At 37.3% G+C, this 26,028-nt stretch overlaps 1 protein-coding gene across 4 annotated transcripts in view; it reads left to right on the top strand.

The window, feature by feature from the left end:
* Positions 1–26,028, top strand: part of NPAS3 (neuronal PAS domain protein 3) — a 595,216-nt gene that overhangs the window by 545,698 nt on the left and 23,490 nt on the right. For all 4 annotated transcript variants that reach the window (XM_063160388.1, XM_063160386.1, XM_063160387.1 and 1 more), the window contains 2 exons: positions 18,475–18,668; positions 23,330–23,436. In XM_063160388.1, coding sequence (XP_063016458.1) covers positions 18,475–18,668; positions 23,330–23,436 — 301 coding nt within the window. The remainder of the gene's footprint in view (positions 1–18,474; positions 18,669–23,329; positions 23,437–26,028) is intronic.

The following is a 26,028-nucleotide window of genomic DNA, read 5'->3' as shown; positions in this document are numbered from 1 at the left end:
TGACTGGTACATTTTTCAGACGTGGCCTGTGTTAGAGACAGATTTCATTCCCTCTTCCCAGTGAGGGAATTCACTTATCCCACTTTACAGCTTCACCTAAATTTTTTGCCTCCTTTTCTGATATTCTTCCCCCTTGAAATCTTTTCTGTCAAGTATTTTACTCTGTCCCAAAAAGATATCCTGACCTTTCTCTGTAGGAAGAAATAAACCACAGAATTTAGTACTTTATCACATGGCTACTGCCACACCTCTTTAATTGAGTGAAGAAGGAATAAGAAACCAACATCAGGAAGCATTATGTGAAGAGTTTTCTAAATGTCAGCACATGCATTCCCCAGGCTTTTCAGCACTGGGAAGACTTAAAGGTAATTTGTCAGTGAGAAAGAACTGATCGAGAATTCACCCATGTAAATCGATGACCTTTTTGTCAGAAGGAAGTCTCTTAGCTAGTAAAGATGCAGCATGACTTGAAAAAGAACAAAATACTAATGGGCCAATCTGAATCTTATGAGGTATCTACTCGTAGATATAAAGATATGGTTCAAGAAATAATGGTCTGCACCCAGATTAAGAAGACTGGGTTTCATTTTGGGGCCTTGCTATGCAACTGTGAGGTTCTATTAGGAGATCTGTCTGCAAAAGCTTGGTTCACCCTCAGCATCTAAATACATAACCAACTTTTTAAAATGTGTTCAGTGGATATGAATTCCGTCATCTCAAAAAGAAAAAATGAGGGCTGAGCATCTTTTAAATGGGATTTATAGCACTGTTCTACCATCTGGAAAAATTAATATATGTTAGGCATTCATTATTGCAGTAGCACTATTGAAATTAACCAGTTAGTGTTATATAAAAGGCCTTTTTAATAGCAATCTTCTGTACAAGAAAGATTCAAGCTTTGATCCTGCCTCACAATGACTGCAGCTGTAGTATTCCTGACACCTGTTATCTGGATGTGTTTCTCCTCAATTACCTTAAATGTTTAGATGGCCTCAGAGTTGTGGTTTGCTCCAAACTGAGTAAAAGGGAAATAAATTCTGTGTTCTGGAAGGAAAGAAAATATGAAATTGAGTAAGCACAGATTGTTTTCTGGGAGATTTTTTATTTTCATGAATTCTATTATCAAAGTATATGGGATATAAAAAGATAATATTATCACCAAATTAGCAGTAATTGCCTTTGACTCTGTTTTTTAGGCAACATAATTCTGAAGCCTCCTTTTTTAAAAGTCAATGTGTGTCCCATATAACTGTGAGAAAAAACTGTGAGAACTAGATTTATTCTGATGCAGAATAAAATATTCAAAATGGACAAGGAGCAGTTTCAAACCAAATCTAGTATTCTTTCAAGAACCAAGTGTTACTGAGTCATAGAGACAGAAAATGTTTCGTAAGATGCACTTTCATAAGCAGCACTAATTATGAGACATGTGAACTCATAGTGCAGTGTGAGACCCATTGTGGTGTTAATAGCAAAACTCAGTGAGTAGGATGAGAGCAATGGGATCTCAGCAGAGCAGGAAATACCTCTTACTGCACATTGGGAGAATGGTGTTGTGCTCCCAGGTAGGAATGGCTACTGAAAAAAGAGGTCTTCAGTCCACAGGGTTTTCTTAAGTTATCCACCTATGTTTTTTATCACTGTTTACTGTTAATGACTGGGGATATGCCTTTCACAGAAGCACAGAAAAGAACACAAAGCCAAGATTTGCTTTAGGACAGAGTGGTGCTGCTGCTTGCATCTCTGCCTCAATTCACTGTTTTATAACTGCTGCCAGTAAATGATTTGGCCCCCCTTTTTTCATAATTTAAGGATTGTTTTAGATGTCCAAATGCAGACACTATTAACCTCTCTATCTCTACCACTTGCAGCAGTTCACAGCTTTTGTCAAAAATATACTGAAAAAAGACAATAGGCTCATACACTGATTTCCACATTTTTCAAACTTTCACCTTTATGTGCAGTTCTTGCCTGTGCAAAGCAGGATTTTTTTATTGGCTTTTTCCTCTTTCTTATAAATTCATTTATATTAATGAATGTACTTTTGCAACACTCATCTGAGTCTTGAAAGTGCTAACATACCAAGATATCAAGTAACTTGCCAAAGATAACAATGGCCGTTTGTGTCAGAGCCAACTGTGATTACATGCTGTACCTCATCCTCAGCCTTTCTTCCTAGTGCATGAATATTGTCAAATCATCTCTGTGTTCCAGTGCATCACACTTCATTTTCTCAGGCTGGTACTTCCTTTGTTTTGATGGTTGCCCTGAATTCACAAAATGAGATGCCAAAGAAGAAAGCACTCAGACCAGATAGTGTGAAGTTTAGCAGAACTTCCAGCAAAACAAACAACAAACAACCAAAGTTAAAAAAAAAATAAACCTGAATCAGAAAAATATGAACTCCTGCTCTCAACTGGGCTACAACTGACTGTAGAAGAGCTACTCCAAAATTCTTTTCCTTAGAAGGAAAACAAAGCACTGTACCAGCAGCAAAACCCATTTTCCTGCCCCTTGGATTTAGCCCAGGGGAGCTTCCGGGACTGCTGTTCCTGCCTCCTTTCTGTGGGAAAAGAGCAGGGCTGGCAGCACCCACCTCCTCATCTGGCAGGTGACTTGGCTCCTTGCAAGCTTTGCTGTTCTTATATCAAAACCCCCTAGCCTCATATAGAGACCTTTTCTTTTTCCTATTTGATTAATATTTTTTCATAGCCACCATAGATGTGTGCACCCTAAAGACTTTGTGAACTACTCTGAAGCAATAGGTGTTATAAGTAAATGTGAAATTGGTAGGGAATCATTATTCACTGTAGCTCTTTATGTTTGATCAAAGTGCATTAGAAAATGAAAATACCCCATTTGCTGATGCAGATAGCACCAGTTTGCATCTGCTGTTCACTTTCTGCATGAATGGGTGTTTGCATAAGGTTTTCAAGCCCATCATTTACTCAAAAGCCAAACTTATTAATCTATTTTGGTGTCATATGAAGCAACATTTTTCTGTACTTATTCTTCAGTCAAAATGGGAGGAAAAAAAGGCACAGAGCATTTCAGGTATGGCCACCCCCAGTGTGCCGTACATGAAGCCATCAGTTGAACAGGAGCCATCACATGAGGCTTTCATTCCCTCACTTTATCTGGGGCAGTGACTCCTGGATAGTGATCTGGACACTGATGTGCCAGTTTTACCACCTAGAACAGAAAATTGATCTTGAGTGTTTCAGAGCATGCTTCCCAGAGAGGGTTGCTGTAGTGTAAATGTCATTTTTCTCTACTCTTCAGAGTGCATATTCACCACTTTATAATGAAGAAAGCCATTATTGCCTATGTTTCTGGATGTTTAAGGTGCTTCTGTTTCTTAGTGTTTGAACACGCCTCTTGATTTTCCTGGAGAGTGGTGTGTGGATTAGCCTGTCTGCTTTACCCTGTGGAGAAAGCAGGATATAGATGTTTAGTGGAAAGAGTTTCAGTTCCTCCTTTTTACAGCATCATTAGGAAGCTGTCGTTCTAATAATAATAATTCCCATTTGACATCATGGAGGTAAAAAGAAATCACTGCTGACATCAAAAATGAGGTGATATTTCAGCAGTATTATTTCACTGAAGATAAAATGGAAGTCTTTATTACTCCCAATGCTTTTAAAGAAAGCTGAGCAAGGCTTATACTGACCCTAAAGCTTATATACCTTAATGCACCTCTAACCAGTATGAAATAAGAAATTTTAATTTTTACTGCTATATTTTTTGTCTGTTCCTCCTTAGAACCAAGAATTTTGTGCCTGCTTAAAGGAAAATTATCAGTATCTGAGAATAAGTGTGAAGAGCACAATTATCCTAATTTTCTCCATTACTTAAAATTTGTAAAAAATATTGCAAACAAATGAAAACACTAAGTGTATTACAAGAAGTGGTAATTTTCTTAAAAACTTCAGATTAAAGTCTCTACTGAAAATTCATGTAAATTGCATAAAGAGGTCTGAGCTCTGAAGAGGTTACTCTGAGGAGGGTTACAAGTTTTATTTCAATTTTTATGGATAAGTATTTTATTCTCTCTGAACTTCTTGTGCTCATTGCTGTGTAAAGATCTTGCTGTTGAAAGGACAGAGACATGATGTGTTTCATTAGTGGTAAACAAGGTTTTTCACTTTTAGTTCTGATAACACATTAGACCCTCCCATGCCCCCTTTTTTTACAGACATATTCAGTTATAATTCCTGTCTTTGTATGTTTTTCCATGCTAAACCAAACAATATAGCACATCAGTGACTTCTATACATGGAAAAGAGTGTATCCTCCTAATATTTGACAATATTTCTAAAGTTTGACATTTATTCTTTTTCTACTGATTTGTTTGTATTCTTGCTTGTTTTAGGGGACATTTATAGAGAAATATTAAAAAATTAAAACAATAGGATGCAAGGCTGGTGCCTTCAAAACTAACAGTATTACCCGCATTTAAAGGCGGTTCGAGAAATATGTATTCATCCCATGACTTCATTTTATGGAGTTGGTCACATACTTGCAAATAGTTCAAGTCTCCTCTGTGTGGCAAGAAAAACCTGTTTAAAATGTTTCAGTCTTTTCACAATCAAACTCAAGGAAATTTTGCAATTAACTATGTGGTGGGATCATCACATCATTTTCTTCCAGGCAAATATGTTGATAACATAACAGTCACAGCTCATCTGCTGTTGCGTTGCTGCTTCTCAGTTATTCTCAGAAATAAGATCTGAATTCTTAGAGGCATGAAAATATTTAATAGTGATAAGCCTTTTAAAAATCAAAATTAGTAGATACCAGTTACAGTGAAATATTAAATCTGAAATTAACTCTGCACTACCAGTGTAAACAAACCTCATTCTGTGCACAAATAATTTGGACATTTTCCCCAATAATTTGTTGTGCAAGAGCAGAATGCTCATTTTATTTCATGTGAACTCAGTAGTCCCTTTCACTTTTGACATATTTTGGAAGGTCTGAGGTATTAGATAAATATTTCTCTTCTTGGAAATCGCTATCTCATTAGGTTTTTCATTCATTTCTCCTTGCTGAAGTGCTCAGAAATAATTTCTTCCTAATAATCAGCAGCCTTCAGTTGTTGTGACCCTTTGCACTGTTAAAAAGACCATGTTGGTTAATTCAGTCCAGCACCAGGCATAGCATTGTGCTTAGGAGATAGCTAAATGCAGAGCCCTGTTTCACTCAGCTCACAGGGCATCTCTGGGTCCAGCCTGGATCTCCCACACTCATACGTCCAGGGTTAGGAATGGGGCACTGGACACAGCTTTTCCTGAAGAAGCAAGGAGCTGATTCTCAACTCCCAAAGAGGTATTATGGGTTGTTTTCAGTCACTTTATAGTCATATGCATTCATAAATTTTTATATGGTTGGAAGATGCAGACTTTGATGGTACAAAGCTCACAGAAGAGCTTTAGATCACTGGAGCAACCACAGACAAAGTTTATGTTGACAATTTATCAGCTCTTCTCCGTCAAGGAAAATTGTTTTTTAGTGCCTGCCTATTAGCAATCACATGCATATTATGAAATTGAGTTTTGGGGAGGACAGCCTGCCATCTGTCTTTTCTGTCTTTTTTGCACAATGCATCATTCTAAAGTTAAAACTTTCTGTGCTTTAAATTGATGTAAAATATGAGATGTCTATAATAGAGACACTTGGAAAGAAAAATGTACTAAGTAGAAATGTAAATCTTTATAGACTTTAGAAACAGGGAACTGCTGATGCTATACTTTATGTTTTAGCTACAAATGCCCTCCACATTTTCCACATGCCATAGTGCTGATAATTAATTAATATATATCTCAAGGAGAGTGAAAATGTTTCCTTCATAAACTCTTTCTGGTTCAGGGCGGTTTTTTGTGTGAGTGAAATGGAACTGCAAATGCCTGTTGTGGAGAATGAAAAAGATGTGTGCAGTTTCCTTTTTGTGTTCTGATATGCTAAGATTTTATCAATAATATTGTTTTCCTGTAAAAATATCTGCCTCAGAGAAAATCTGCTGTGTAGCTGTCAGGATTACACCTCTTAGAATATACCTGTGGTGATTCTGTTAAATTGATAAAAACAGAACGCTCTGCTGTGTAGAAGGATTGCTGAAAATATTCCGAAGCCCTTTCATGTGTAGCAGCACTTGTATGGCAGTGCATTTATTGTGCTATAAATTCCATCACTGATTTTGGCCATTTCAAATTGATTCTGCAGTAACTGTAAGTAATGAACCTTACAGACAGAGCCAAGGAAAAAAACCCAAGCCAATAAACTTTTGCCTGTAGGAATACAAATTGTAGAGTTCATTTAGCCTCAGTTTTTTATCAAATCATGCAGTGAATACCCCACAAAGCCAGAAAATGTATCCAACAAAATATACAGTGCCATAGCCCTGGCTTGCTTTAAATTTAGCTGTTAAACCAGACAGTCAGTTATCCAAAGTACATGTTTGTATGAGGTGTCCTGGGAATTTCACCTGAGATTCAAGGAAGGTGCTCCACATAAGTAGATGAAAGTGGAAAAATTATACTGGAAGTGACTTAAACAGGATGATAAGCCAAATCCTGAGCTGTTTTACATGGTCAAAGCAATACCAGGTACCACTGAATTTCATAGGGGTGTAGATGGATGTGCAGTGAGCTACTAATGACTCACCAGGTCAAAGTATACCACAATCCTCAAAATTTACATATGTTTCTAGCATATTTCCCTTTCTTTACTGAAAATTTCTCCCGAGCTAACAAGATATTAATGATTCCATAGATTTTAACAGAGAATTAATGTACTTGGTAAAAATTTCCATAGGAAAGTTTTAAAATGCATCTAAAAGATGCTGTTCTAAGGTTTTCTATAGGAAACCCACTGACCTTGATTTGTTAAATTTTGTATAATTTTTCAGTCTTTTAGATCATGTCAAGTCTTATTTTACAAATAGACCGTAGGTGTAGTCCTGCTAAACCAGTGGGATGCACATGAGATTAAAGTACAGATGAATGTGCATATATGTTCTACCCTCAGTTGTTACAGGAAGAGCTAACTTCAGATTTCAGCTCAAATGCAGAAAAGATTAGTTTTCTTCCATAGAGCTTTCTTACTAACATTACAGGAGAGAGAATAAAGCTCACATTTTATTTTCTGTGCAAAAATAAATAAATGTCTGGGTTAGGTTCCTGCAAGCCCTGCAGCACTTCCATGCATCACAGCTTGCACGCTCATGTATCTTACAGTCTGCATTGCATGCTGAATTCATTCTGTGTGTCTTCTTGTACCTAGCTGCATATTTTTCTGGGCCTTTGTGCAGTCTGTGAGAGATATTAAATCCTCATTTTGAGATCAAAATGCTTGAGTCCATTCTACTCTTATATAGGCTACAAAGATATTTGTTGTCTGAGACATATTCCTTGCCTCTCTCTATAAAAAAGTCTATTTTGTCAATTTGTCCACTTTAGAACAGCAGCCTAAGTGACACACAGAGCAAAAAAAGACACAGAAACTGGGGCTTTCAGTTAAACACCAAGTATGGTGAAAGCCATAATAAAATAATGAGAGTAGAGAATGCTATTTTTCCTTTCACTCTGCTGGTTTGTGTTGTAATGAGGAACACTGCAAGTGAGTCCAAAATCTTGTGAATAGCCCCTGGTAACTAAGAGCAAAGAAACCTTGCTCATTATCTCTCCTCCCTCCTGAATAAACATTTCAGCCACGATAAATGAGTGTGACATGACGGGCAAGTGAGTGGCTCTCATTCCAGATGAGAAACACTTGAAGCTGAGGAACCTGTAGGTTGTTGTAAAGGTGCAACAACCTGTGACCTGTGACCACTGGATGATGGGGCAGGCATACCATTTACTTCTGTATGACCTAAAATTCATACTCTTAAATGAGAGATTCCCAGCCTTGCAGAGAGAAGTCATAGGTGTTCAGGCTGACTTTTGGTTGGGACTGCAGTGTGTGAAAGACAGAGCTATCCTATTTTTTTCTGGTTATTTTATTGAATTACATAGAAAAACTTAGCCAATTATAAGTAAAAGTTCAGTGTGGATTGACAGATGGCATGCAACACCCCTACTGTATTTCATTTATAAATATGATTGATGTAGTGGTAATTTCTTAGTAACCTGTTTTTCCAAAAAAAAGTGTTCTGAGTAGTGGGTTAGTAAAAGAAAATTAATCTCTGCATGTTAAACTTGCCAACTTTTGAATTAATTGCATGAGAGTGACAATCAATTAATAAATGTTAAGCAAACAAGAGAAAATCAGTGAATTAAAAATTACTAAATTGATTCCAATGTAGATAAAGCAAGAGTCTGCCATAATTCTTTGGTGTAGATTCAAGAACACGAACCTTGTCTCATCAGTTTTTCCTCCCCATTTATCCATGTTTAGCATTTAAAAAAATAGTGGTTTATTATGATTTTTACAAATAAATTGCTATCTATAATCTAGCTTGCTGCATTAAGTGGATTATAGAAACAAATCATAGATAGTGGTCCATTTGTAGCTGTCAAGGAGAAGGTCAGAGCTCTGCAAAGACCATCCATCTCCAAGTGGATAAAGCTTTTTTCTTCAAAGAGAAATCTCATCCCTCGTATGGATGGACTTTGTCTACTAATGGCAGTACATGTGGCTGCTCCTCTGGAGGGGCTGTCATGGTGTGCCCCAGCCTTCTGCAGTCTCTGTAAAGCCACTTTTGGGCTTGGGGTTTGCAGTTTCAATGCTACTTTCTTTATTAGAACCATGTGAAGTGTATATAAAACTGTTCAAATTAACACTGAGAACAGTCAGAGAGCTACTGACATTAGATCTAGGCGGACATACCAGAAGAAGTTTTCCTCTCCTCTTATGATCATTCATTTTCATCATCTGGATGTGGAAGCATTATTATTTACCTGCAGAATCTTTTCTGAAATTTGCAGTCAGAATTTTTATAAAATCAGCTTATATTCCTTACTGTCTATTTCCCCCTTCATACTGAAAATTTTACATTTACATTCATATAAGTGTCATTGATGTGAGGAAAGTGAAAGCATATTAATGAAGTATGGAAATTAATTTTTTTTGCCTACTCCACTCTTGCTTTTGTCACAGTTGTGGTATTTTTCAGGTTAGCCCACACATTCTGTTGTCTAAGATCTTTGGGTAGACCTTGTGTTCTGTATACAGCCAGAAAAAAATTGTGCCATGCTAGAGGAAAGCATACAAGCATTAAAATAAACAAAACAATTGCTTTTGGCTGTGGGAGCATACACCAGACACCATCAACATAAGCAGAGGAACCTTAGCATTAAAGACATTGAAATAATTGTCCTCATCCTTCTCCATTGTGTGTCCCTACTTTACCATGTGCAAAACTCACTGATATATTTCTACCCATTAAGTCACAAAAGTAGGAAGAGTAAATGTAATTTTTTTATTAACTTCAGAATGAGCTCTGGGGCTGCAACCACAGGTGGAGAGCTTGAGCAGAACATAAACATTCCTGTCTTAATCAAGGGTGACTTGGGGAATCCATTTCTGTCTTTACAGACAGCAGCATTTTCTATATCTTTTTCTCTGTGTGTAGGAAAATACATTAATATCAGATATTTTGTTTTATCTAGTCCTTTCTCACTTATCAAGTCCTTGCAGAGAATCACCTAAGGTAATTGTTGGGCTGCTAAGAACTACATCAAACAAAACAGTAGGAAAAAAAACCCTAAAAGAATCTCTTTATTTCTCCCTGCGAAGAAAGAAATAAAGAAACTACATCTGAAGTATATACTTATTTTTAGCTGTCTTTAGTGCAACAAGATTTGATTGCCCCAACATACAGAGCTGAAACTAACTTTTTTGAACAACATTTTCACCCTTTCTGTTTCAGAATGATGCAGCCATTTCCCCCCATCTCCCAATACTCTGATAAACTGCATTGGAACCAATGCAAAAAAAATCCTTTTTTAGTTTAAATTTCACTGCTGGCAAAAGCAACAGAGTTCTGGAATAGTGAATTTCAAGAGAGTTTGCTCATGGGCAGGGACAACTATTCCTTTACTGGAACCCTGCACACTTCAATAGCTAAATGCTTTCAACTTTTTTTAAACAGTATTAAGGAAAAAATATCCTCAAGGCATTATTTTTACAGGGAACTTCAAACATTCCACGAAGAAAAAAAAATGCAACATATTTGAACACAAAGGGATTTGAAGTGGCAAATCTGTTAAAGTGAACTGATCTTTTGAGTTTCAGGGTTAAATAAGTATTGACCACGAATTAGAGATGCAGACTACTGAAAATTCTGAGACATTTCAGATTCCTAACCTGACCAGCAGTAGCCTGATTCTATAAGAAATCCTATATAAATAATTATGTTAGCTTGGTTTTAAATTAAGTATATTTCATTTTTTCCTCTGAGTTCAACAAAATCCTTTATAACATTTACAAGAAGTACAAGAAAATCCCAGGTTCTTAATCTTTTTTACTACACAGTCTTAATTTTTCAGTAACTCAATATTAAAAATTTTAGAGTTTATATTTTAAAGCAGCTGTGAAGCAAACAGATATGCAAGGGTAAATCTGCTCATCTTGAATCCTTCTGCAAATGGTCTGCTCTGGAGGTCATATCAAAGAGATTCTTTTTCCAGCTTAAACCTGTCTTTTCTAAATAGATCTCAACCTGATCTCATTTAATGCATTGATGTCTGGTTTCTAAGTCATTATATTTGCTGTATTACATATCAAAAGGACTCTTGAGAAATTCCCCTGAATTGATAATTCTAATTTCTTATGTATAGCTACTCTATATTCACTCTGAGGACAGCTGTATTGTATGCTAAACCACGAATTGTAAAAATTGATCCCTTTGTATGTAGGTTTGTATTAAATTGAGATACTCTATTTTTTTCCTGTTTGTTGCCACACATGGGTTCCTGGTGTCAGTTTGTATTTGGCTGTTTGAGCATATTAAAGTTTTGCTAGTGCTTATGATGTTCTTGCCAAGAGCGCTCTTGCAGCAATCTGCACTAGAACAGTCTTTGTGCCAATTACTTCAAAAAGTATTCAGTTATAAACCCAATTTTTATGGCTACTTTTTCAGGTTGCTGTGTGTTGATTTCATTTAGATTTTTTTTTTTCCATTTTTTTAATGTTGATCTTCAAATGCTTTTAAGCTTTCCATTATGAAAAGACAATACAGTGTTGATAGAGTTTTTAATAAGATATCTATTAAATGTTCAAAGGTATTAAAATTAAACCTAATAATTTAAATTAATAATACTGCATATATTTAAAGGATGCTGTTTAAAAGTGGAAAATTTGGAGTTCTTATTGCAGGAGCATAATATGAAAATAGAAACCTTTGCAGTGACATAAGGCAAAATAACTGAAAAATTATAATGTGCTGAACTGAAAAAATATATTTATTAACTCAACACAATATTTCTTGAGTTTATATTATAAAGCTGATTTCAGGAGTGTCAGCTCTTCAACATCTTTTGCTTAGGGAAAAGCAGCTTGCTAATCCATTGTAATTAATGAAAAATCACAACACAGGAAAGGATGTCCTATCATTAACACATTTTACAATATATATAAATGTGCTTTTGAAAGGACAGACTTGATCGTGCAACTTCTACTACTGCAATGTACACCAGTGCAAGACTGGACCTCAGAATTCTGACATGACAGCCATCATGGCAGTACTGACAGACATGTGCCCATATACAGCCCAGAACACTCTACTGTGTGCTGAAGAGTAACTGCTTGTCTAGTATCCCAAATAAAAAAAGGTGCATGTGTCATATAGCTGAATGAAAAAGCCATAAATGTAGGATCTAATAATGTTAATCTAAAGGATCCATAAATACTGGAGGAACCTCTGATCATTTCCCAGTCTGTTAAGATTTGATAACTCTTGAAAAACATTTGTGCACTTTTGAAAATGCTTTTGTTTTGTTCTTTGGATGACAGCTTTAGGAGTTGTTTATCACACAACAGTCTTCCATTATTCTCACAGAGTATTCTTAAGATAGCCTTATCCTAACCAGTGTAACTTGGGCAATCTCATGTTCTTGTTTTACCTTTGCTCTTTTTTGGAGCGTTAGAAAGCTGTCCCCATTACCTTCTCTTTAGTTCATTATCCAGACAGAGGTAAGTGGGAGATAAACCTTCTGCATGCTGAGGTTGAGAAACAAGGACTTTGTTTTATGTGTGCTCAAAACAGTGACTTTAGCACAGAAGAGATCTGTTCTCTGTAGTGTACTTGAAATGAAAGTGAATGACAGTGACTGTGGTTATTGTGCTTGCTGCTGATCTCAAGATTCCCCATATGCAATCAATAATATTCTATTCAGGTCATTTTAGGGATTCAGCAAGTGCTTTGAACTGAGCCTACCACACTGGGTTGTTTCTCACATGATTCTTGTCTTTAAGCACCAATAAGTTTGAGGTCTCATAAGGATACTTTTTTTTATACCCTCAGGATTAGCCTGAATTCTGCCTGTGACTATTTTAAGCAGTAGAATAGGATTTGAATCTTATTATTTGAGAGAGTGATAACAGAGGAAAGATGGGAAAAGCCTAAAGTGTCTCCAAAAGCTAGTATTGACTTTTTAGCAATAAAATATGTCCTGAGACCAAACATGCTGTTTAAATGTAAATACCATTTCCATTTTCAGACTGTCTTTTGCAGGTGTATTTGAAGGGATTTAAAACGTACTTGTAGATGGGAAAGAGGCTATTGACCTTGAAACTATGTATGTGTTAGGAATAATGTTCCCCTCCTTGAAATCCAACTCGTATTCTTTGAATGGGTGCTCAAGACCGCAGCTCTGAACAGAGGTTTCACATGGCATTCATTGCCTAACTCAATCAAGACTGACTGCAAAGCTGTTTCTCAGGAGTCATAGACTATATTGCCTTGTCTTATTTTCATCCACCGTGGTTCTGAATGTAACAGTGACAGCTGCACTAAGTACTACTTTTCTTAGTTCTGGTGCAGACTTGATATAATAGGACAAGGTTGTAGACACAATGCTCTTTATTAAATGGACTACTGTAGTTGAAAAAAAGACCCCAGATATACAGGGTTTTCAGCATACAAGCCTTTTCTCGAGGCTAAAACTGAAGTAACAAATTTTTGAATCAAGTAAGTGTTAAGAACAATTACTGTAAGTAGACAGGTTATTTGGTTACGTTGTCCAAGAGAAAAGATAGATGATGCTTAGGAGGTTGGAGATGGCTGATGTTAACAAGGGAAAATGATAAAATGGTTATTTCATAGATTAAAAGAGATAGCAAGTCTAGCATTGATTCAGCAGGAACATACATCTACAAACTTTACTTGACACAATGGATGAAACCCATCATGTAAAGTGCACATGGCAAGCCCAATGTGTCCTCTGTGTCTTAAGCTAAGTATACACAATAGAGACTTGATTGGCCTGTGTACAGCAAGTTGGATGCATTTGGGACATCTCAGACTTGCTGCACATGTGGGGTGATCCAACATATTACAGTTGTAGTGGCTCATTCCTTTTCAACACCCAAATGTCATGCTCCATGGGATCTCCTGTTAGTAATACTGTAGGGGTTGTAGAAATGCAGTAAGTCTGAGAAGGGGATGATGAAGTATTACAGGACCTGCAGACTCAAAGCCTTACTGGACCTCTCATTTCCCAGCTACTGCTGAATGATAAATATAAGCCAATGATGTCTTCTCCCAAAGCTTTCATGAAGACTGGGAGAGCAGGCTTTTATCTCAATTGAGGAAGGGGCTGTGGAACCACAGAAACAAACAATTTCTGACCATGAGAAAACATAAGCAAGTAGAAATGTTGTATTGATTGCAGTGTGACATGAGCAGGAAGGAAGAGAAGTGTGGTAAATAAAGAAACCTATACTGAATGGTTGTATTTTTATGTCAGAAAAGGAAAAACTTTCAGATGCCATTGTATAAACTCCCAATGCGACACGGGGCTCTGTTTTCCTCATAGTCCAGAGGAAATTCTGCTTCCAAATATTCACTCTTACTTTAGAAATCACCTGAAACCATGTAGGAACTCATCACCTTGCAGAGTGTAAAAACATTTGTCTCACTGGTGTCACAGACAGGTTTTGAGATGCATGGAAGTGTATCAGTGAGTGAAGGAACACACAACTCTTTGCAGGAAAAATGAGAGGCTGTGGGTATAGTTTGTAAGATATTTCTTTGGCCAATTTCATCAGTTTAAATTGGTTGTGTTTTAAAGATTTAGATGTTGATTTTGGAAGTATAATCTAACATATTTGAGACCAAAACAAATATATACATATATATATGCTTCAGAAACAGTTATTTCTGTAAAAGGGGACTAAATGTGTGTGTGAATTGTTTATAAAATAGCTAAATACCTAGGTGCACACACTAAATACATTTGGATGTTTTCATATGTGATTGTTTTCTAAAAAAATTATTCTACACAATAATTTTAAGACTTCAAATTTAATGTCTCATTAAATGAGCTGGAGGGACAGCTTCTGCTGGTGCTGTGGTTTCAGACACACAATAAATTGGCATAATCATTTACACAGAGAACAAAAGAAGTAGTTTAGAAATTTGTTTCAAAATTAAGTTTGTTTTGAAGCACACAGAGACATTTGAAAGGTAAAATTCACAGATTTTTCATGCTTGCAGGTTTTTATAGCCTCTGGTAATGCATGTCCTTACTCTGACATCACATGTATGTGAAAAAATAGATGTAATATTTAAAGATATCTTTTGACAAAGAAAGTATTTCCATCTTCAGAGGTGAGATTTAGCTTTAAAGGATGATGAGCAAGTTCCAGATGTGTTTTTCTATTGCTGGGCTTTACTTTCCCTAAGTATTGACAGAGGGAAGGTTTTATCAAGGTCTTTGTGATGTGCTTGTTTATAATGAGTAGACATTAGTAGAGCACATCTAAGAGCATATCACTAACAGATGACTAAAGAGAGCATATGGCAGGGAAAAGAAATATATATTTGTCCAACCAGTGTGGCTTGTTAACACTCCCACACTCATAAACTCATGTGTTTACATGTACTTACAATATTTTGCAAATCCGTTTTCTAATCAGCTAAAAATAAAAGCCAAATAATTTTTTCCCAATATTAGTGTGTTAGGCAAAGTTGATTTAGGTTTTTTGCTTTAAACAAAGCAATTAAGCAGTTCATACAATTTTTACAGTTTTTGTTTTGCTTCAGCATTACGTCTTTACAGTATATGTGTTATTTTAATTTCTCAGTGTTAAAAGTTTTGGTCTTGCAAAATGCTTTTTCTTCACCCACCTGCCTATCCAAGGTTGTACTACAAGCAATAATATAGATCAGAATAAGCAAAATTCTGGTCTTGATCAGGTCACATGGCTTATTTCAACCATGAGACTTACCTGGGCTTCTGTAGTATGAATCATAAAATCACAGTTACACCTACTAATAAACAGTTTGTAAGCAAGAAATTTCTGGAGAGTGAACCCAGTCCAGCTCCCAGCAACATAAAAAAGGAGTCTAGTCATTAATTTAATTCTGAAGGTGGATGAAGAAATCATGGGGAAATCTGTACAGCTCTTGACATACAAAGTTTGTTATGACCCTGTGATCAGGAGTATAGTATTCACCCACCTTTTTGAAATAGACAGAACACAGTATCACTGTCTTCTCTTGCTGTGACATCTAAATGTGCCTGTCTATTCATATGGCTTTAGTAGAAAGAAGATAGAGTTTAAAGATTGATTAGGACTAACTTTTCAGAAGGAAGCATTTATAAAAGGTAACTGCACAGAAGAGCTGTGTTAACTTTTTATTTTCAGGAAATTCCTAGCAAATTCTTACTATATATTTACATCTGGAGGCAAGTATTGTCCTTCATAAAATAGTTTATTGTTGCAATTTAGCTTCATTAAAGTCATAATACTGCTTTAGGATGTGATAGACTAGCACTGTGGGATTGAATTATAAAGAGATTAATTTTAGCTACAGGAGATAATTGACCCTATAATTCCTATCACCCCTAATCCCAGTTCAAATGAACCAGTGTTAAAAGTGGCAATACTCACAATATAGACAAGGTCATGACAGTTAGAATTGTTTTTTACTACCAATTTGACTAATGTTGTCATAGAAGGGGATTTCAGGCATGGAAATACAGATCCTTTAGAGGCACACAGGCACTGGAACTGGTGGGTAGTTTGCTGTACCTTTCCCAGTGCAGAGAATCAGAATGAAATTGAGTGCTGACCCCTAAAATTTTACTTCATATGGGAATTATGCACATGTTTTGATCCATGGTGGAATTAGGAACATGCTAAATAATTTGAATATGGAAGCAAATTCTCTTGAAATTCAACAATATTAATATATGGTGGTCCTAGTAGGTTTGGAACTGTCTCTTGGGCAATACTACATCTGAAGTGTATTTCAGATGAAGTATCAGAAAAAAAGTGAGGTACTGCCTGAATAGACAGTTGTTCAAAAACAAATCATTTTGATATTTAGCTGCAAATGACATGAAGGTTTAGAAAAATACAAAGAGATATATATATATGATATAGCTTAAAAATTCCCCGAAGTGTTCATGCCAACTTCAAACATATTAGCATAAGGACTCTTACAAAAAAAAAAAACAGCAGAAAAATGATACTTTTGCATAGCACGTTCAGGATAAGATAAATTTTCACATTTTTACCAGTTATCCATCAGCATTTTTCCAAGCATTTACAGATTTGAGTTTTGCAGTAAGCTGAAACTGCATGATAAAGAGACAGATAATGATAAAAAGATGTATATGCAAGCCTAGCTCGAAGGAGCAAAATATACTATTACTGCCCCTCCTGTGAAGTTAATCCTATTTCTTTTAGCTATTTCTTATTAGTTAATGAGGTTTTAAGAAAAAGAAATAATTAAAGTGGGTTTGAAATGCTGTTTTTGCATCTTTGCCTTTAGGAACTTTTTCAGATATTCATAGAGTAGTTTGCCCTTGAAAGGTGCATTAAGTGTGAGTTTAGGCAATAGTTACTTTAAACATGGGTGGTCAGAAACCTGTAACTGAAATGGCCATACACAGCAGCTAATCACTTTCCTCATTCAGATTCACCACACTGGCTAGGCTCAAAATGTGAAATAGTGGTGAGAGGAGATGTTTCAATGATTAGGTCAAAAAAAAAAAAGAAACAAATTTCAAGTCTTACATCACAGATTTGCTAGCATTAATTGGATTTTAATTTGGATGCACTTTGTGATTTGCAATCTTAAAAATGGCAAATTTTCTTCTCTCTCACTTTCTACTATCAATCTCAGATCAGAAGTAAAGGGCTTGTCTTCTATCTTTGTGAGATGAGTATCAGTACAATTATTACCACATTTTTGTCACCTCCTCCTGTGACCCAGGAATCAACTAACTTCTCTGTTGACCTCTGGGTAGGGAGTCTGGGATGACAGAAAAGGGGCCCTCATCTCCTGGAAGTGTTCCCTTGATGATGATGATATACTGCATTCTGAGGATGAAAATCTGTGGCAGCCAGCAACTGCCAATTCCTGTGCATCTCTTATCCATGAGTACAGGAACTGCAGTTTGATTTTCATTTCAATATTCTGTATTTATATTATTTTACTGGATAAAACAACCCCTTTATTTATACACAGAACTCCTGAAGGAGTGAAACTGGAAGTGGTGAATAATTCTTTTCCCAGAGATTCAGTTTTCTATTTCAGGCAGCGCTCTTAGAAGGGGGATGCAGTTCTTATGGATGCTATTGCATCTGAGCATCTTCTGGTACTATCTTGTGCATATGGAAGAAAACCACCACCCCCAGAGCTCTCCATGCATGCTTGGTGCACTAGGCAAAGGCATTACACATCTACCAACTCTTTAAAAGTTTTAATGCGGATGCAGAAAGACCGTGCATCCTGCGCCTGAGCTCACAGATCACCTGTAGGCAGTTGCTTCTCAATTTGCCAGCCACAAAGAAGAAATTCAAGGCAGTGAACAGTGTTTCCATGGTGTAGGTGACTATCAACTCAATGAAATCCATTATGTTTCAAAACTGCTGGTCTTTCTTATGTCATATTCGATTTCCAAATACTATAAAATGGTTACTTTATTAATTTTCAGCTTCATTATTTCAGTTTTATCTGACTCTCTTTTTTGTTGAATTTCTATTTCATTGTTGTTGTCTTCTTTCTTTGTGTAACAAACACCACAGCAAAAATCAACACACCACAGGTTGTTGGGTTGTTATGTTTTTATTTGGTGAATGTGAAGCATTTTCCTGTTATGTTCTTTTTGCCATGAGGACATATAGGGCATGTTGACAGCCAATATTAATAAGCTTAACAATGATACTGGCAGTTACTTGGTACAATTTTAGGCAGTGTTAAGTGTTCTGTGGGGAACAGTAAAATTATCCTTTAAAAGAAACTGATGTCACAGCTGCAGTCAGAATTCACTGGTATTTTTTATTGGTTTTGTTTTCCAGGTGATTCATATAACAGGCCGGTTACGTCTGAGAGTGTCACTGTCACACGGACGGACAGTGCCCAGCCAAATCATGGGACTTGTTGTTGTTGCTCATGCTTTGCCACCTCCTACAATTAATGAAGTCAGGATTGACTGCCACATGTTTGTCACTCGTGTGAATATGGACCTCAATATCATTTACTGTGAAAATAGGTACGGCTTTTAGATCCTTTACTTCTTTGTTCCATGGGCTTGGCAAGAAGTTTTGAAGTTTTTGACTTTTGCAATGTCATCTTGGTGTTGTAGGAGAACACTGAATTCACTCTCATCATTGCTACCTTCATTTTCATTACATTCTGAAAAAGATAAAGGTAAATTTAAAACTGCAATTTGCAGGATGTCTTCTAGAATAAGGGAAGATACACCAGGAAATATTCCTCTGAGTTTTCTCCGCTTTTTACAGTCTTTCACCGTCCCTCTCACAGGCAAGATTTGGGACTAGACAGACGTTGGTCTGACCTGTATGCCTGTCCTTATGCTCCTCCATCCTCTCCTCCACAAGTTTTTCGGTCTGAAGTTTTAAAGTTTTCCATTTTTGAACTAATTTGCAGATTACAGCTATCATGCTCGGTGTTTAACGGAACGGAAGCACAGATGGCCTAGATAGTAGGCTAGAGAGGTGGGATCTGTTGCAGTTAGAGGTGGGAAAACTGTAGAATAAAATTGGTTAAGGGCATACTGGGAAAGGCAGCAGTGAAATGGGAACAGGTGATGAAGAGTTGGTTGGGGGAGGCTGTGTTCTGTGTGATAGTGGTGAGTGATCTGGGAAGGGGAAAGAGAGGATTTAAATTCAGCTCCTGCTCCCTGGGGGCTGGGTGCCCGTGGCGCTGGGTGCTCTGCATGGCTACCTGTGAGGGCAGGACATGGCAGCCAGGGCCCATCCACCACCCCAGAGGGGAGCTGGGGGCACAGGGGCAGCTCCAGCCCCTGGCATTGGGCATCTCCTGAGGACAGGCAGTGGAAAGGGGTCGGGTCAGGAGGGCCGATGGCCAGGCAGGGCTGTGGGGAGCTGGGCACTGACTGCCATGGGGGCCTGGGCTGTGCCTGGAGTGGGGGGAGAGCTGGGAAGCAGAGGGGCTGATCAAAACCATTAAGACCTCAGAGTCCTGATTTTGAAAAATCAAAATATAATCCAGGGAATAGGTATTCAGAGTGAAAATATCTGAGAAGGAAATTACATGTAGTAAGTCTGGGTCCTTTGATGGAAGTCCAAGGTATGGGGAAAAGGTTGGAAAGGAAGAAGGAAGGTAATGCAGCCAAAATAAATTTTGTGAAGGGGACATCATCAAAAAGTGGAAGAAACAAGGTGGCTACTGCAAGCTTTTCTTGTGACAGCAACGATGGCTGGAAGCTCTCTGATATGAAAAATCATAATTGCTCAATAATAGTGGAATGCCTGTGATCAGGATAGCACATCAATATAAACTTTTATTAAAAAGGATAAACTCAACTGTTTTGTTGAATCAGGATCTTAAACAACTTAAAATAATATTGGATTTCAATTATGAGGTTGTCTTTGCTGCCGCATTGCTGCACTGCTGGAATACTTTTTAAAATACTACATGGCTATTAGAGAGAAGACTTCATCTACACTTCCAGATCGTTGTCTAAAAGTCAATATATTATTCGTGTTTTTAAGCTTGGAAAGACTGCTTCATGGAAAGTGGTTTGCACAAAGTCACAGAAAAAGTGGACAATGGCATTAAAGTTTGGGCTTTTTGCCTGAGAATCCAGCCAGTGACTATCCAGATGCTGGCAAAAGAGCTTTGGGGGTTAGGAATAGGATCTAGAACAAAACTTTTCCCTAAGTCTTTGATTTCACTGTGACCTACCTAGGTAGTAATGGAAAGCTGCTACCACTGCAGAGTTTTTCAAAGGCCTCTGTGAAGTGAGTTGCTGGTATCTATCCAGCTCCTAATGAACAAATTCCCTTTTAACAAAATCACCTGCACTTACTGCTGCCTTTATTGGCAACCTCCATAAAAAAAGCCAGGAATCAAATAGATGTGAAAAATGAACTGTTCCATCAGGTCAAGAATGATATGAACTTTTAGGCCAAATTAGGATGACTTATGCTTTCTCTGCTGTGAGTTTGGCATTTTTATGAGCCCTGAATTGTATATGTGGGGTTTTTTTAATTAAACATTTTTCTCAAACCATCCCTTTATATTCATGTAGCAATAAAACTTCCAAATGCCTGAGAAAGACATCACTAAAAACTGTAAAATTCATCAGGTGAAGTGCAATGATTGGTAATCGCACAGGAAGGGCTGATAAAACATGGTAAACTGTGGGAAGACAGCAAGAAAGTCTTGAGTTTATTAATGTTTTTCAATTTTTTAGCTGAAGGCAGCATTATAAAGCAACTTTTCCTTATTTGTTATGGATTTTGTCTCGTGGTAATGCAGAATGCATATAGTGGTACTTGAATGCATACTACAATAATTCCACTTTAAGCCCCTGTGTCATTGTTAAAAATCTGTTTAAAATATTTTATAAAGCTAGTTTCAAATAGTAGAAATACTTCTGCCAGTGCTGGGAGGTGAATGTGGTCTCACTGATGCAGCAGGATTTCCACTCATCTAAAATGAAATAAGACTGACAGGACTTGGATTTCACAGCAGCTACAGTGCAGAATATGACTGTAAAAACTGCATAAATGACCAAAAAAAAAAAAAAAAAAAAAAAAAACAGAAGATGGGAAGGAATTAACAGAACAGCTGATTAAAGCTGTCAGATTAATTATCTGGGTGTTTGCCAAGGCTGTTCTCTGAGTCAGGGACATTGGGATCTCTCTTCTGGGATTATAGAAAAGGAGATAAGTATCCCACCCTGAATATATGAGCTTGACTCCTGGCACTTGCGGGCAGCTACGAAATTCTTTGCGGTGCCACAGTAAAGCAAGCACAACATTGATGAAAACAGAGAAAAATGGATCCATGCTGGGCAAGCTGTAAGCACTATTTATGGAGCAATGGGGAGTTACTGGCAGCTGCAGGGAGTGTGGAGCAGAAGCCATGCCACTTAACTGAAATGAATGCTCACAGTGGACCATTGGATCAGCAGGGGTGAGATCAATAGTACTCCTACTTTTCCAAGTGGTTGCCTGCTTGAAACAGCAGTGAGCAGGAATGACATTACTCAAGTCTTTGGGTGCATCTTGTTACTTTCCTCAGAATGAAGAGATCTCCTTCATAATCCTGGACTCAGTGCACAAACTAGCCAGACATTAGCTTCCCTCTGAGGCAAGATCTGTTAGCTAGTATACTGGCTATTTCAAAAAATTCATATTTTTATTTGAGAGTGTGAAATATGGACGTAAAATTTTGTTGCCTAAAATGCGGTGTGTTAATCTGTGTCTATTTTGCAAATGTAGGATTTGTGTCTTCTAAGATTCACCATCTCAGATAATCTGGGATTTCTTTATTAGTCAGTGGAGTGAGAAAAGCACCTGCAGAGGAAAAATCATCTCAGATGGTGATAAATAACTAAAAGCAAAATGAGAGACTGATGCTAGAGTGCATGATCAGTCTGTGTGTTTTCAGCTGTTGAGGATTGAAGACCATTTGGAAAGAGACAATAGCTAGTTTAATGTGGACTGTGATACCACATCTGCTAGTATGTGCCCAAAAAGAAATGAGCACATGGCAGAGGTTTGACTTGTTGGCCCTGACAGTGGTTGTCAGTAGATCCTTCAGATGTGCAGAAGCAGGCTTGTGTAGCAAACCTCAAGCCTACGAACGTGTGAGTAATTTCAGCAAATTCAACAAAACACTGTACCATATACCTACCTTTAAATTTCAGTCCTGTAAGTCAGTGGAACCATTGATCTGCTCAAACACAAGCCTATGCATATGTTTTATAGGACCACAGGGTAGTGGCCTGCCTAGAGATTGCCCCTTTCTACTAGGCTGGCAGGGTGGGATTTCCTCTACCTGATTTTATCATAGAATGTACCACAATCATTGCAGATTATTTCAAACCCTAAAAAAAGTATCCTATGTCTAGAAAACAGACATAGTTTCAAACTCTTGCTTGAGTGGGGCATTTTCCAATTTTCTTTTAAATGTCTGTACTGTGTTTAGGGAGGTTGACCCCTTGACTCTCCACAATGTGAGTTTACACACACACACAGACACAAGTGCACAGACACACACAGAGACACACACACACAAAGGTCTGCAGAATAGATTTTAAAGTTTCTATGTGCAATAAACAACAAAGTCCCAGTTGAAAGGACCCAGAGTGAAAGCTGAGCTCCCAAATGAATTAGACTAAAAAAGATAACACCCTGAGGCATCTGTGTGTCTCAGCATTTAAATTATATCCCTTGAAATATGAGTTTGGACTTGGTGCCAAGAAATGGTTGAAGAGCTTTTTCATGAATATACCCAATAGAAGACCAATCTGTTGAAATGAAATGTGTCTCTAATCATTTGGTATACACATAACATGTTTCTACTTTATTATGTAACCTTGAATCATCTTAGTCTTTTAATGAGGATTTTGGATTGTCACTAATGCTTTACAATTTCATGGAATTACATTGTTCTGGTGTTATGCTATATGGAGAATATGCACTAGAATTTAATTTTCCACTTAGTTAAATAGATAAAATAATTTCTAGGTTTCTTTTAAAAGATTTTTTTTCTTTTTTTTTCCTCTAAGGCCTTGTCTCATTTGTACAGATATTCCATTCAAATGATATAATGCTGAAAAAACTTTTTAGCAGATTTAACTTTCTGAGTCATTTGACAATTCTTTTGTTCTTTTCTTTCTTGAATTATAGGCTTTATGTTCTTTTTCCTTTTTAGGATTAGTGATTACATGGATCTGACCCCTGTAGATATTGTAGGAAAGAGATGTTACCACTTCATTCATGCTGAAGATGTGGAAGGCATTAGACATAGTCACTTAGACTGTAAGTACTTCCATTTTTGTCAAATTATCTGGTACAACAGCTGATTGCTCCTAAACTATTATTTATGTTCCACAACTGGGATCTTCATCTTACACCTGCTTTTTTTTTTGGTCAGAGGTTTTCACAGAGGATGGTTTAAATGTAATTCTTTGTGTGATTTATTTTCCAGTCTTTTTATAGACATATAAGACCATTTAAATATGTGGAAATAAAGCATTATATTTGTATTACTTGAATTTCCAGCAACTGTTAATTTACATGTGCTATGCATTATTTTAATCCTTAAAGAGGCATTGCTTACATGAGAAACTCCCTCCCTGGCACAGAATAGGAACTCCTCCTCTTTGAGGATTTTGGGTTTTTCAGAATCATAACACAGAGGACAAAAAACTGCAGCATAATTGGGATTTCACCAGGTTTCTTCATACAGAACTGAGATACAGCTCTACTAGTGCTTTCACCACTCCATGTGTTAATATCTAAGTGGCCCCATCCTTACAGCATCTAAGCCCCTGTTGTATGCTCACTGCGAGTATCTGACTGGGATAGGGATAACAGAAGTACAAAAATGCTGCAAGAGACGAACCTTACCAGAGAACATGTGCAGTGTCTGTGTATGGGGGAAGGGAGGTTCAGCATGATTCCTTGTAATTAAACTCTTTGTATTCCTCTTACTAAAAGCCATAGGGCCTAATTCTTTTCTTGTTGAGATCTGTTGACTTCAGTGATGGGGCTCCTGATTTACCCTTGTGCGAAAAAAGACTTAGGCCCATAATCTCTAATTTATCTGTGCCTGCAGTGAAGCCAGATAATTCTTTGGAAGTTTCAGTGACTGACTGCATTTATGATTGACTTTGGTGTTTTTCTTAATCCAGAAGATGATCTGCAAACTGCTTCTTAAATTCAGAGTCACAGATTTGAATAACTCTGCTCACCCTGCATCATGTCCTACTAACATTTCCTAATAAAAGGGCAGCAGCCCAAATGCAGCCACATTTAATTAGATTTTACAAAACCATATGACTACAATAGAAAGCAGAAAAAAATGTTCCATCCCAAATTACCGTGCATGATGTGCAAGGGAAAATACGAGTATAACTGACCGGAAAGCAGGAGAATAGGGACAGCTTCTATAACAACATATGGCAGCCAACAGCAGTACTAGGCTGTGTAAAGATTACAAAAGTTTCTAGAATGTAAAACGTGTTTGGCATAAAATCAAGACAGATATGTTTCTGCAGAAAAAAAAAAAATCAACTATCCAAAGGGATAAATAAAATAATTTTGTGTCATTTAAATTTTAAGCATTTAATAACCAGGTGAATATGTCAGTTGCTGAGAAACGAAGGAACAAATTCAGAAACTCAAATTCTTGGTACTCTTGAAACTGAAAGTCAAAAATGACAAGTTGCACTTTCACTGCACTATCTGACCAAGGAAATAAAAGATATTTATGACTCCGATTTCCCATACCACCTGGCATAGATGAACATCCCATTTGAAAAAGACCTTAATCTTCTACATGACCACTTCTCTCTCAAATAGGATATGTTTTATGAAACATTTATCTTCAGAAAATTTCAAGATCTATGCAGAGAGTATGACTGTAGTATGGTCGAGTATATAAGCACTGGACTAGGACTCAGGAGACCCTAAAGACAGGAATGACTTCAAGAAAATCAACTTACTGTATTCCTGCTCTCACTGTATGTCAGTTTACCTGATTGGATTGCAAACTTTACAAACACAGAGATTTCTCCCACTTTCAACATCCAGCATAGCAGGGCTCCCAAACTTGGCCATAGCCAAGTGGCTATAGCATAATTATTCTTGCCAGGCTAGTTGTTTTTTTTCAACAGACAGGGCTAGTTACATCTTTTATGTATATTTGTGTTCTTGCCTTATAGGAACAAGATGCTCATAGAATCATTTAGGTTGGAAGGAACTCTGGGATATCATCTAGTTCCACCTAATACTCAAAAAAAAAAAAAAAAACCAGAAAAAAACCCAAGATCAATACTGATTCGAAGCAAACTTTTTAGCACTTTGTGTAGTTGATGTTGAAAAACTTCAGATTCTCAACAATTTCTCTGAGTAACCTGTTCCAATTATCTTAATAAGTGTCAGTTATCCTCACTGTGATTTTGGGGGTGGTTTTTTCCCTCCTATCCAGTTGGAATTTCAGCATTTTAATGGTGCAGCTCGTGGCTCCATCTTTGCAGTACCCTGCTTGCAGATTTGCTGCTAGGTTCCCCTGAAGTCGCCTCATCTCAGGCTAAACAAGCCTGGTTCCACAGCCTTTCCTCACAGAGCAAATACGCCAGCCCCTGGGGGTCTTGACAGACCTCTTCTCAGCTCACTGAAGTTTATCAATATATTTCCTATGGTAGGAGCCTAAAATTAGATTCCAGATGCAGTTTAAAGAGTGATGGGTGAAGGGGGATAAGGACTTTCTGTGCTGTGCTGGCTGTACACTTTCCAGTACAGCCCTGCTGATTCATGCTTAGCATCGTGTCCAGCAGGACCCCCAGGTCCCTTGTCACACAGCAGCAACCCAGCCAGTCAGTCCCAGTCCTGTAACATAGCAGGGAT

The sequence above is a fragment of the Melospiza melodia genome, chromosome 6, assembly GCF_035770615.1.
Source record: "Melospiza melodia melodia isolate bMelMel2 chromosome 6, bMelMel2.pri, whole genome shotgun sequence".
In the NCBI taxonomy this organism is placed as follows: domain Eukaryota; kingdom Metazoa; phylum Chordata; class Aves; order Passeriformes; family Passerellidae; genus Melospiza; species Melospiza melodia.
Note: the sequence above shows the minus strand (reverse complement) of the source record. Positions and strands in the feature narration are given on the sequence as shown.